This window comes from Mustela nivalis, assembly GCF_964662115.1.
Source record: "Mustela nivalis genome assembly, chromosome: 8".
Classification (NCBI taxonomy): Eukaryota; Metazoa; Chordata; class Mammalia; order Carnivora; family Mustelidae; genus Mustela; species Mustela nivalis.
Window position 1 is genome coordinate 143,299,455 of NC_139027.1, and position 11,900 is coordinate 143,311,354.

The 11,900-nt window shown below is 64.5% G+C and overlaps 1 protein-coding gene across 4 annotated transcripts; it reads right to left on the reverse strand.

Moving 5' to 3' along the window:
- Nucleotides 1–71: 71 nt before the first annotated feature.
- ZNF512B (zinc finger protein 512B) lies at nucleotides 72–11,305 on the reverse strand. Of its 4 annotated transcripts, none has more exons than XM_082746434.1 (17): nucleotides 11,171–11,305; nucleotides 9,173–9,298; nucleotides 8,712–8,854; nucleotides 8,238–8,366; nucleotides 7,416–8,089; nucleotides 7,107–7,333; nucleotides 6,922–6,993; nucleotides 6,676–6,822; nucleotides 6,387–6,511; nucleotides 6,223–6,315; nucleotides 5,921–6,019; nucleotides 5,670–5,840; nucleotides 5,335–5,529; nucleotides 4,986–5,087; nucleotides 4,425–4,487; nucleotides 3,868–3,966; nucleotides 72–3,600 (listed from the first exon to the last, which is right to left on the reverse strand). In XM_082746434.1, exons 1-17 carry the CDS (start codon nucleotides 11,274–11,276, stop codon nucleotides 3,349–3,351), a joined length of 2,823 nt encoding a protein of 940 aa, XP_082602560.1. In that variant the 5' UTR covers nucleotides 11,277–11,305; the 3' UTR covers nucleotides 72–3,348. The 4 variants fall into 4 exon arrangements, with proteins under 4 accessions (XP_082602560.1, XP_082602562.1, XP_082602559.1 ...); XM_082746436.1 differs by lacking the exon at nucleotides 11,171–11,305 and adding an exon at nucleotides 10,825–10,932; XM_082746433.1 differs by having other exon boundaries at nucleotides 6,676–6,993; nucleotides 11,171–11,303.
- Nucleotides 11,306–11,900: the final 595 nt, after the last annotated feature.

Here is an 11,900-nt window from a genome sequence, read left to right on the forward strand (position 1 = left end):
GGGCGGGCGTCCCGCGCGGGGAAGGACTCCCCACCCCGAGCCTGAGCACAGACTCAGCCGCACAAAGCCTCTGGAAAAAAGTCAATAAACATTTATTTGATACAGTCATATTTAATACATACAGTTGGTGGCCCACCCCCGCACCACTCGGGGCCGGGGAGGCGGGGACGAGGACCGGGGACAAGATGGTCACAAGGCGGGCAGGGCCCGAGCTCACCGTCAAAACATCTTGCAAATAAACACTTTGTAGATAGAATATATATGTATATATATGGTTACAAGTGATAGCTGGAACCTCTCTTTCAAAATGCACTTATGTACGGAGAACTGGCATCAAGAAACCCAAACCAAGAAACCCAAAACACAGGGATGTGTGGCTGTCGGGCCAGAGGCGCGGGCCAGGCCCCCTGAACCCCAGGCCTCCAGGGCAAGCCACCTGGGGCCCACCGACCTGGACACGCCGGGACAGCCCTGCCCTCCGCGGGCCAGGGTGCCCCCGTTCTCTCCCTTCTGATCCAGAGGGACAGGACGGGGGCCACGGCTGGGCCACTGGTCACGCCAGGAATACACCCTCATCTGCCTTTGCACAAGCAAACAAACGTGCACCCTGCTTCTGTGTTAAGTGTCAGCCCCTTGAGTCGGCCCCTTCCTGTTCTCAGGGCAGGGTGGGGAGGGGGGGGTGGGCTGGGCCAGAGGTAGATCTTCAGAAAGGGACCTGGCATTGTGCCCTGGGCTTCAGTTTTGGGCAGGGTCCATGCCCACCATGCCCGGGGGTGGCGGGGTGGGAGCTGCCGCTCCAGTCCCTCTCACTGAAGGTGTCAATCAAGGCTGCTGAGCGCCGCCCCCCCCCCAGGGCTCTGCCCCTTTTGGAGGCGGGCGCTGTGGACCAGCTCACCACTGCCACTTGCTCGCCGGAGCATAGGAAGCAGGAAAGGAAGAAGGGAGAGGGGTCCAACCCCACGGCCACATTTGGCAGCAGCTCCCCACACCCACTTTAAAGACAAAGAAGGGGGTTAAAGTGCTAAACATCAAGTTACCCAGGACCCCACCTCCTCCCACGTGGCACAGCTGGGTTCCCAAACCAGGGCCCATCTGTGGACCCAGGGGGTGACCTGGAAACTCACCCCCTAGCAAAAAACCAGCCCCCCACTACCCGAGGGCCAAGTACCTGAGAGGCTGGGGTGGGCGGCTGTCCCCAGCATAGATGTTGAGGTCCAACCTCCTCCAGCCATTGGTGACAAGGACAAAACGCACCTGGGGCTCCTGGCAGCACCTGTACCCCCTTCCCTGCCCCAGGCTGCCCCTGCAGTGGCTGCCTAACCCCACCTCTGCCCCCACCAGCTGTATGCCATCGTGACACCCAGGTACACAGGAAAGAAAACCCTTCTGCCCACGCAGTTCAAAGCCCTGCCCAAGCTGCCCGCCCCGACCTTTGACACTGATCACACCTGCCAGCCCAGACCTCGCCCTTTAATCAAATCAAGGTGAGTGTGATTGGGGGTTAGTTCATGTCTCTACACCCCCTCCCTAGCACACCAGGCCAGGGTTGCCCAAGTCAGAGCCTTTGGGCCACAGGAAGAAGCTGGACACAGGCAGCACGATGGACCCCAAAGGTCCCCCGGAACCTGTTTCCCTACTGCAGAGCTAGGAGAGCTGAGCCCGACTGGGAGCTCCTCCTCTCCTGGATCTAGGTGAGGACAGGAGCTGGGGGTCGGGGGGCAGAGAGGTGCCCAGTAAGCACTGCCTCTCTGAGCAGGGGAGAGACACCCCCTTAGCCCCCAGATCTACCGTCGGCACCAGGAAACCCTTAGCACCAAAATGTCAGATTGTTGTGTTTTTGTATAAAAAACAGAATTAAAAAAAAGGTTGTTACTTAAGCAACAAGACTGGCATCCACTACACCCAGGAGACACACGCACACGGGCAAATATCAAAATTCACATCGTCCAGGATCGGCCAGACCGAGCCCTCAGCCCACCCCCACCCCCCAGTGGGAAACAGCTTCTTGTCTAAACCCAGTGGCTCTGAGTACCTTCCTCCTCCCTACGATGCCAAAGTTGGAAGGTGGGGCCCAGGGAGGAAACCAGAGGCAGTGTGGCCACCAACTCTGGGTGCCCTGAACTCCAGCCTGAACCCCGGTCAACCGGCAGACCTCGCCATCCCCTCTGGGGCCCAACACAAGAGCTGCAGAGCTGCCGCCAACACAACATGACCTTGGCCGAGTTCTTTCCCTGGCCTTCAGCTCTCATATCAAAAGACCACACAACCAGAAACAAAAGGGCAGGTAAAAAATGGGGAACGGGACTCCCACGGGAGCCACAAGCCAACCCAGACCAGCAGACAGAAGGCTGATTCCCGCAGGGATCACTCCTCAAAGCTGGCCCCACTTCCACACCCCACATGCCTGTGGGCCCCAGACTGACCTCAGAGCTTAGACTGGCCCATCCCTAACCCACTGGACTGCCCCAACCTAGACCAGTGGTGTTGGCGAAGCTGGAGAGCGGAGGCAAAGCTGTGCCCCATGTGGCCCCCTCACCCGTTGCTCATGCGGTCCCGCAGGTCAGACCAGAACCCCCCCTTGCCCCAGGCAGGGAGCACCATGAAGCCGGGATGGCAGAGAGGCCCCTCCATTAAGGGGGCCGCCTCCACCCACCAAGACAGACAGGGGCCAGCAGCACCGGGGCCTGAGCGCAGCAAAGGGTTGCGGGGGAGGGAGCCGGAGAGGTAGAGAACAGAGCGGAGGGACCAGAGGCGGGAGGACAAGGGAGGCCACCCTGGGGCAAGCCGTCAGGTCAGCACGGTAGCAGCCAGACTCAGGGTCTGTCCTGGGAGGTAGCTGGGGGTCCCGGGGTCCAGTGTCGGGTAGAGAAGGGAGCCTGCTCAGGTGCCCTCATCAGCCCAGAGCCACAGGTCTCCGATGACCCCCAAGGCCTGGGCCTGAGAAAGCAGATGGGAACAGAGCTCCCGTGGTGAAGGCCATCTGCCCGCCCCGCGCTGCCCCGTGGCCCTGGGCCTGAGCTGCGGACCCTCCTCCTGCCCCCCAGGGCCCCCGGCTCCGCCAGGCCCACGAACGCCCCGCCAGCCTCCCCGCTATCGCACGTCTGCCGCCGCCGCGGGCCATCCCTCGAGGAACCTACCCATGTGTGCCCTACGCAGCCTGCACAGGGGAAGGGCCACCTTCAGGAAGGAGAGGGACTGGCTGCCTCCGCCGGACAGATGAATAGGCAGGGGTGGGGGGTGGAGAACAGGAGGACAGGAGGTGCTAGAGCTGGCTACCCCCACCCTCAACAGAGTGGGCTTGGCGCCCAGTGAGGGGACCAGGCCCCACCCGCCGGCCAGCCACCATGCTCACTTCTCAGGAGCCTTGCTGGCTCCCACCTTCCGGCCAGTGGAGCCCCGGGCCCCCTTGTCTCTGCCTCCTGGGGGCCAGTCATCCCGACGGGGGGGCATCTTGGGTGCGGGCTCCTCCGGGGTCCGCTCCTTGGGCTTTCGGCCTCGCTTCTTCCCGCCCGCCAGACTCTTCTTCTCCTCCTTCTTGGGCGCCAGGGAGTCCTGGCTCCTGTGTTTGGGAAGTGGGTCTGCCGAAGTCCGAAACCAGTTCTGGAAGGAGAAACAGCACGAATGCAGACCCTGCGACAGGAGGGTGCCGAGCCCTGGGGCAGGGCAGGCCGCGGCGCTAGGGTGGCTGGGCGGCACAGCTCCCGCCCAAAGGGGCACCTCCTGCCCGGGCTGCCGGGGGAGGGGCACCCAAGCTTCTCTGCTCCTCCAGGGAAGCCGGGAGCCCCCTCTCAACCCGGGCTGCCACCGCCACCCCCTCCCAGCCTCGCCCAGGCCCTGTAGGCACTGTAGGGCTTCGGCCCGTCCCACCTCCGCGTGGGTCTTGAGAATGTGGTACTTGACGCCACTCTCAGAGCTGAACTCCTTCGGACACAACAGACAGCAGTACTTCCCCACCAGGTGGTCTCCCTGCAAGGCAAGGACAGGCCGGCCCCCCAGAGATTGGACCCCGCCCCCAACCCCTGAAGACCAGAAGCTCCAGAGAGCTTCAGGGACCCTGGAGTCGCCCCCACTACGGGAAGGGAAGGGATGTAGAGCGTCTGGGAAGAGGCAGGTGCCCCAGGGAGGGGTTGCAGCCTTTGCCTGAGGGCCCCTCGCCTCAAGCCCAGGTCAAGGTGCCCATTACACCTTGATAGACATGGAGCCCCTGTGGGCAGAACAACTGGGAGTGGACTGACTCACGGACCGGGCTGGAGAACCCTGGGCCAGATTGGCCATCAGGCACTGGCCAGTCCCTGGGCTCCCGAAGGAGGCAGCGGCGGCTGCCCCGTGGGGGCAGGGTCACACTCACAAGGTGGGGGGACCTCTAGGGGCTGGCTGGGAGTGCCGAGCACCCCATCACCCTGAGAAAGGGCCTGGAAACTGACCTTGCTGCAGCTGGCGAGATGGGCCTTAAGTCCGGACACACTGGAGTAGATGGCTTCGCAGCACTGGGGACAGGAGGCAACCATGGGAGAGGGTCTCCCAGCAGATGCCCCCACACAAGCACACATGCACCCCTTGCCCAGGGGACACGGGGCTCCTCTGGGGAAGCACGGGGCTTGACCCCAGGAATCTGCGGGTATGGGCAGGTAGGACTTCTCCTCCGAAGGACCCTGCAGGGGCCCAGGGACCAGAGGTAAGCCACCGTGGAGGGCCTCTACCCGGGGCCACACCTGGGCTCTTCGTCTTTTTTTTTTTTTTTTTTTTTTTAAGATTTATTTATTTATTTGACAGAGAGAGATCACAAGTAGGCAGAGAGGCAGGCAGAGAGAGAGAGGAGGAAGCAGGCTCCCTGCCGAGCAGAGAGCCCGATGCGGGACTCGATCCCAGGACCCTGAGATCATGACCCGAGCCGAAGGCAGAGGCTTAACCCACTGAGCCACCCAGGCGCCCCTCTTCGTCCTTGAGTCCCAGTGTCCCTGCCCCTTCAGCCTGCCCCAACTCACATCATTGGGGCAGTTCACATGACCTTTTTCCTTGACTTCATTCTTCCACGCCTCTAGCAGCTGGGGGTTGAGAGTGGGGAGGCCGGGCCGAGTGTAGTTGAGCTGTAAACACAGGTGTGCACTGCGGTGAGCCCCGCACGCCGGGGACGGGGGTCCCCGAGGGCCAGCCCAGAGCTGGCCCAGATACCCAAGCTGTTCTGAGGACCTCAACTGTGCCCTCCACAAATGGGAGACTTCAACCTGGACAGTCGGTCAATGCCCCAGATCACGGGCAAGGCTGTCACAGGGGACCCGGAGCTCCGTCACGTCCTGCTCAGAGACGGGGGTTGGGGGCCTGGCGGCCGCTCACCCGAGCAGTCTCGGGTACCAGATCATCCTTCACCCGCCGCTTGGTCCAGTCCCGAGCCAGTTCGTCCTCTGCGATCTCCTGCAGGTGGAACACGGCCACCTGGGCGGACGTGCGGCGGACGCGGCCGCTGGGGGTCCGCTCGACCCCCAGCAAGTCCTCCGTCTCAGGGGGCTTGTCCTCAGGCTCCTCAGGTGGCTGTAGCGCAGGGAGGCTGGGGTGAGCCACGGGGCCTGTGGGCCACGCGTGGCAAACACAGAGGCCCCGAGGTCCCAGGCTCACAAATTCTCATGCACGCTGCACCCCCGCAAGGGAGGAGTCAACCGGGGGCTGCTCACCGGGGCCGTGTGCTCTGAGCGCATGTGGTAATCGTGTCCAGCCTTGGAGCGGTAGGTCTTTCCGCAGTGGGTGCAAGGAAAGGAGGGGCTGTCCACCTCACAGGGCGGCTTCCCGCAGCGTCGCTGGTGGTACTGGTAGCCCATGAGGCTGGAGAAGGCAGCCCCGCAGCCCTGGGGTCGGGTGAGAGTAAGCGGCCAGAGAGAGGGGGCCTCGGCCCACACATGCGCCCCACCCCCGCTGTCTGACTGACCTCCTGGGGGCAGCGCAGCCTCCCCATCTGCTTCAGCACCTTGCGCAACCGCTCACGCTCCTCCTGCTCGCTCCCCTCCGAGGCCTCGGCGTCCGAGGGCTGGGGGGCAGGCCCAGCCTTAATATCCCCCCCCAGGGCCCCAGTCCCTGCCCCGGGGGTCAGGGCCACCGATGCCCACGGTCAGGCACGGGGACCACTGAGCTCTGTGGCCCCGTGGTGATGAGCAGCCAGCAGGCGGGGGCGGGGGCAGGGGGTGGGCTGGGACGGACGCGGGGGCCGGGGATCGGCGGGCCCGGGTGTACCTTGGCGCTGTGCTCGGCCATGGTGTGGTAGTTGAGGCCGGCCTTCGACTTGAACTGTTTCCGGCAGTGCTGACACTTGAGAGCGTCCTGCAGCTGCAGACACGTCCCTGCCGTGAGACACGCACTCTGAACGCCCCCCGCCCGGGACCCCAGGGTGGCCTTACCTTCTGACACACTTCCATGTGCTTCTTGAGCCCCACGAGGGTCTTTCGGGTGACCACGCTGCAGGTGGGGCAGACGGCCTCCCCCCGTTCGTGGATGGCCCGCTGCCACTGCTCCTCAGGGCCACCTGTGGGGCAGGGCCAGGGCCTCAGGGACTGGTGGGGGCTCCCGGATGCCCTGGATGCCAAGCACAGGACCCACGGTCCATGCTCAGCCCCCAGTCCCTGGGGCCCAGGATCTGCCCCAGAGTCGAGATGTGTCCTGAGCCCCGCCTCCCGGCAGCCCCCCGACCTGGAGCTGCGTGGGCCGCGGGGGCCGGCGCGTCCTTGCCGACAGTGCTAGCGGGAGCCAGCACCTTCTTCCGCACGTCCTCAGGGCCCGGCCCCTCCTGCTTCTTGACACGGTGCATGCGAGATTTGTCCTCTGCCTTGGCTAGGCCTGCGTGCGCACACACAGGAGAGGGCAACTGTGAGCCACAGGTGCAGTCACACTTGTGTGTGCACCCAGGCCCAGACGCCCAACTGGCCATGGCCCTACCTTTGAGTCCGAAGGTCCCTGAGATGGATGGCTGCTCCCCCGTAAACTTCTTGGGCGTTTTCTGTTTCCTTCCTGACTCGGGGGAGAGAAGACAGGGGCCAAGGTTCTGGTCAAATAACCATCGGGAGGCCTGGGCCAGTCGATGGCTGCCCTACCCAGCCCCTGCCCCCCGGCTCTCCTCTTACTGTGCTTTGTGCGTTCCGCTCCCTCTTCAGGTGGGGACATGGGGCCCGGGGCCCTCGGGGCTTCCTTGCTCCCCAAGAGCCTGCTGCCCAGAGAGAGGGGGCCGCCGCCGGGGTCTGTGCTCAGGGGGCAGGCTGAGCTGTGGCCCGCGGTGGAGGCGCCGGACTCTCCGTTCTCCGGCCTCGCCTGCTTCGGCAGAATGGGGCACACGTCCGGGCTGTCCGCGGCCCTGCAGGGAGCGGGCTGGTGAGGGGCAGGAGGGCCCCCTTTGGGCCCTGGTGCCACCTCCAACCCAGGAGGAGAGCCCGTACCTTTTCTTACCACTGCTCCTCCCGGTGGCTCGAGCTCTGTTCTCAGACTTGGTGAGCAGCACCATTTTGCAAGGTGGTGTGTGTCTGCTGATGGCAATGGGCCGGCTGACCGTCACGGGCTTACTGACCACAATGGGCCTGCTGACCGTCACTGGCTTCGTGACTGGCACAGGTTTTGTAACCGTCACAAGCTTTGTCATTGGCACCGGTTTGTTGATGGTCACCGGTTTGGTCACCGGCACGGATTTGGTGACTGACACTGGCTTATTGAGAGTCACTGGCTTGGGGACGGGCACAGGCCTGCTGACCGTGACAGCCTTGGTGACCGGCACAGGCCTGCTGACCGTGACAGCCTTGGTGACCGGCACAGGCCTGCTGACCGTCACCGGCTTGGTGACCGGCACAGGCCTACTGACGGTCACCGGCTTGCTGATGCCAATGGGTTTGCTGACACCCACAGGTTTGCCAATAGTGACAGGTTTGCTCACTCCAATTGGCTTGCTGACCCCAACGGGCCGGCTGATGGTGACTGGCCGGCTCACTGGCCCAGGCTTGGGCGCAGGCAAGGGTCGGTCCGTGTGGTTCCAAATGCGGTGCTTCTCCAGCTGGGTCTTGGAGGTGAAGGCGGCCTCGCAGAAGGGGCAGGGAAAGGTCAGCCTTTCTGGGATGGCGCCCTGAAGAAAAAGGGCAGGCATGGGGGCGGCCGGAGGCTACTGCCCACACACACCCTAGGCAGGCATGGGGCGGCCGGAGGCTACTGCACCCTACGCAGGCAGGGCGGGTTCCAGGCCTCCTCCTCCTGCCTGCCCCATGGCCCCTTACCCCTTGGCACCGCTGGTAGTGGTACTTGAGCCCGTAGATGCTGGGGAATTCCAGCCAGCAGCCGGAGTTCGGACACTTCACCCTCGAGTGTGCCTTGAATTCGTCTTTCCACTGGTTCATCAGGGAGAGCTGGGCATGGAAAAGGCGAGTCTGCTGACCCTTCAGCCAGCTGGGCCTCTACCAAGCCAAGCCCCAGACCCAGCCCCCTCCCCAGGCCTGCAGGGCAGACAGGCGGCAGGAGCCCCTCCAGCTCAGGACCGCAGCGAGATTCAGGCCACTCCGAGCAGCTACGGTTTACTGGGCCAGCTCTCAAAGCCCAATGGACATGGTCCACTAGGTCCCAGGCCACACCATGAAGCCTTAAAGCACGGAGGGACCCTCTGCCGCAGGTGGGGAGGGCGTGGGGCTGGATGCACGGCAAGCTGTGTGAGGCGGATCCCAGCACGAGTCCCACCCGGCCTTCAGGGAGCTCACGGGAATGTCTCGGAGGGCCTGGTTCTCAGCCTTCGGACGCCCCTTCTTCTTCCCTTCGGTCCTGTCACTGGCTGGACTTCCCGGGTCAAAGCACAGTGGGGCCTGGCTGGACACTGTCTGCCCACCCCGGGCCACCGGCATCCCTGCAACACATTATGTGCCAAGATCTGGAAGCTGTGCTTCCCACAGCCTTGCCTGCCACCCAAGGGGCTGGTCAGGCCTGGAGTAAGCCCTGCTTCTCCCATCGTGAAGCATGGGGAGTGGGAGATTGTGGTCATCCTAGGACAAGAATTTAGAGGCCCAGGCTACCCCCACCCTGGGAAGGCCCTCAGGTGCCCAGGCAGCTTAGCTGAGTACCCAGGAGCTGGACCACTAGGGAGCTGGGAGCCAGTGAGGGATCCCACACCCAGGACTGGCTGCCTGTGATCGCCTAGACTTGACCTTGGCCTGACCCCTCTTACCCAACTTTGGTGGGTCGTGGAGCACAGGAAGTCGGACCTCATTTCGACCTCCATCCTTCCCAGGTCCACTCCTGGTGGACCCTGGGAGCCGGCGGCCTCCTCCAACGCAGAAGGGATCAGTCATCTCTGCACAGCAAGTGGACAGACTTGTGAGGCCTACCAGGCCCGGGTCAGGACTTGAAATGGGCTGGCCCTGAGCACCGCCCCCAGACAGGCCCCTCTGTGGCTCAGGAGAGCAGTGCCTGCCCGTCTGTGTATTTGGCCACATGGGAAAGCAGATGGTGGAGGCTTCTGGTTTAGGGGAGGGGCTGCCCAGATGAGGCCCTCCCATATTAAGGAGGCACAATCAGCCTGGAAGCATCTAACCCTGACCCTCATCAGCTCCCACAGACTTCCCTTGTCCCCAGACACACAGTCCCAGAGAGTGCCAAGGATCACACCTGCTACTGGACGAGGGGTGGTCCCTACAGAGGTGGAAGGTTCAGGAGTAAAGAGGTGAAGAGCCAAGTATGACTCCAGTACGGCCGCCGGCCCAAATGCTGTGCTGGCTGAGGACCCTGGACACCTTCGTCCACAGCCTCACCCAGACCGGAGGCAATGCCTCCCCACCTGGGGGGCACCCCCCAATGCTTCTTTGCAGGACACAGATGGAAAATGGCCAAGATGGGCATGGAGGACCCCTAGCCTACTCCCTCAATTAGCGACTTCCCAAGGGGCGTGTGGGGCAGATCAAGGACAGAGCACCCTTTAAGCACCCAGGTCTGGTCCCCATGCCAGCCAAACCATCCCACGGACCCTCTTCTCAACCTTGTCTCCAACAGGAATCCCTCAGCCAACCCCCTCCCTGGCTGACCTCCATCCCACCTCCCCACTTAAAAGCCTCCCTGGCCCCCACCTACAGGCCCACCAGTACCACTCCTCCAGAGACCGCCAACCTTTGGCCACAGCGAACACCCCACTGCCCAAGACTGGGCCTCCATAGGCCTGTTTTGCTGGGGGACCACATACCCTGAGAGCTAGGGGGAGGGACCCTGAGCTTAGGTCCTACTCAATCCTCCCACAGGGACACCCAAAGCCACAGGAAGGGGGTTGGGGACAGTTGCGTGGACGGGGGGTCCCTCCTCTGGCAGTTCCCAGAGAAGATGGGAAAGCACTCCAGCCTAGAGGGGATCCAAAGGCTGAGGTCAAGGTAAGGGCAGTCACTGCCCGCCACCTCCTAACCCTGGGTGGAGGTACGGGTCTCCCGGCCCTAAGCAAAGTTCTCTGAAGTCCTCGCAGGGAGACTTGTAAAGGACACCTGCCAGCCTCCAATCACCCCAGCCCCTGAGGACTCCAGCAGCCTGGGGTGTGGGCGCCTGCCAAGAACCCACTTTCCAGTTTCCAGCTTGGGGGGAGAATTCAGAGTTGGGGGGCTGGGACCAGGGTTGCCCCAGGAGACAGGCACCCTCTTTCTACCCAAGACCTGTCACTTGAACAACAGGAGGAAAAGGGATTGCACCCTGCCTCCGGGCCGGACAGGGTCGCCGAGGTGGGACCCTCGCAGGGGGAGGGGGCGCCCCAAGCAACGCCGGCGGCAGGACCGCGGCCCAGGCTGGGCGCACGGAGGAGGCTGGCCAGGGAACGCACACCTGGAGGCCGGCCCTGCCACCCACCTGTCACCGGCGGCCCGGGTGCGGGGCTCCGGCCTGGCCCCGAAAGGGCCCGATCGCGGGCCCGGGGGGGGGGCGGGGGGGGCGAAGGCAGTGAACCAAAATGGCGACTTTTTCTGGAGAAGGAGGAGGCAGGAGCGCGGCGCCGGCGCGGGGCGCGGCGCTGGGCGTGGGGGGTGGGGGGTGGGGCGGGGGTGTCCGGGCGCCGCAGGGGGCGGTGGGCGGCGGGCGGGGGCTCCGGGCCCGGCACACCCCCCCCCCCACCGACCTGTGCGCGGGGTCAGGGTCGGGAACGCGGCCGAGCGAGGGCTGCCCCGGGGTCCGGCCCGGGGCGCGGCCGGGGGCTTACCTGCGGCGCCCAGCGGGACGGCGGCCGGGGCGGGGGCCGGGGCCGGGGCGCTGGGCGCGGGGCGCGGGGTCCGGGCGGCGCAGGCTGCGCGCCGCGCTGCGCACATGCGCGCTCCCGCCCCTCCCACCTTTGACAGTTTTACTGTGGGGGGGAGGGGGCGAACTCTCGCGGTATCCGTGCGGCCGCTCCGCGACGGGGAGGAACGGCGGGGAGGGAGGGGGCCGGTCGGCCCGACCCCTCCCCGGCCCCCGGCCCCGGGCCCCCGGCCCCCAGCTCGGGGGCCGTGGTCGGCTGCGGCTCCAGTGCCAAGTGGCCAGTTATGCCGCCCCGTAGGGCAGGGGACGGTTTTCAGACAGTGGGGTAAACTGAGGCACTATAGGGGTGTTGAGAACTGCCCAAAGCCCAGCGTACCCGGACTGAAGCGAGCAGATGCCTCTAGGTGCTGGCTCTGGGAAGCTGCAGCCATGGAGACCACCGTCCTCTGGGAGCCGAACCCCTGGCCCTTGGGAGCCCTGCGACTGCAGAGCAGGATCTGGGGGGTCTTCCAACGAGCCCAGTGACCACCTCTGTCTGTGGCCACAGTCAGGGCACCGCCCGGTTCCTAGCAGTGCTAGGCAGTTTGAGGCCATGGACCCTATTGGGGCTACTGACCATTGGACCAGCCTCCGTGTGCTTCCAGTGGCGGTGAGCCTAGATCAGTTGTGCTTTGCTCCCCAGGGCCCCAGAACCC

What these genes read in the sequence shown, in the direction of transcription:
- ZNF512B (XM_082746433.1), bottom strand. Translation starts at nt 11,276, where the DNA reads ATGTGCGCAGCGCGGCGCGCAGCCTGCGCCGCCCGGACCCCGCGCCCC. An exon ending in AGGCCCTCCGAGACATTCCC is followed by an intron (nt 8,367 to 8,711) that starts GTGAGCTCCCTG and finishes TTCCATGCCCAG; the next exon opens with CTCTCCCTGATGAACCAGTG. An exon ending in ATGTGAACTGCCCCAATGAT is followed by an intron (nt 4,488 to 4,985) that starts GTGAGTTGGGGC and finishes TCCTGTCCCCAG; the next exon opens with TGCTGCGAAGCCATCTACTC.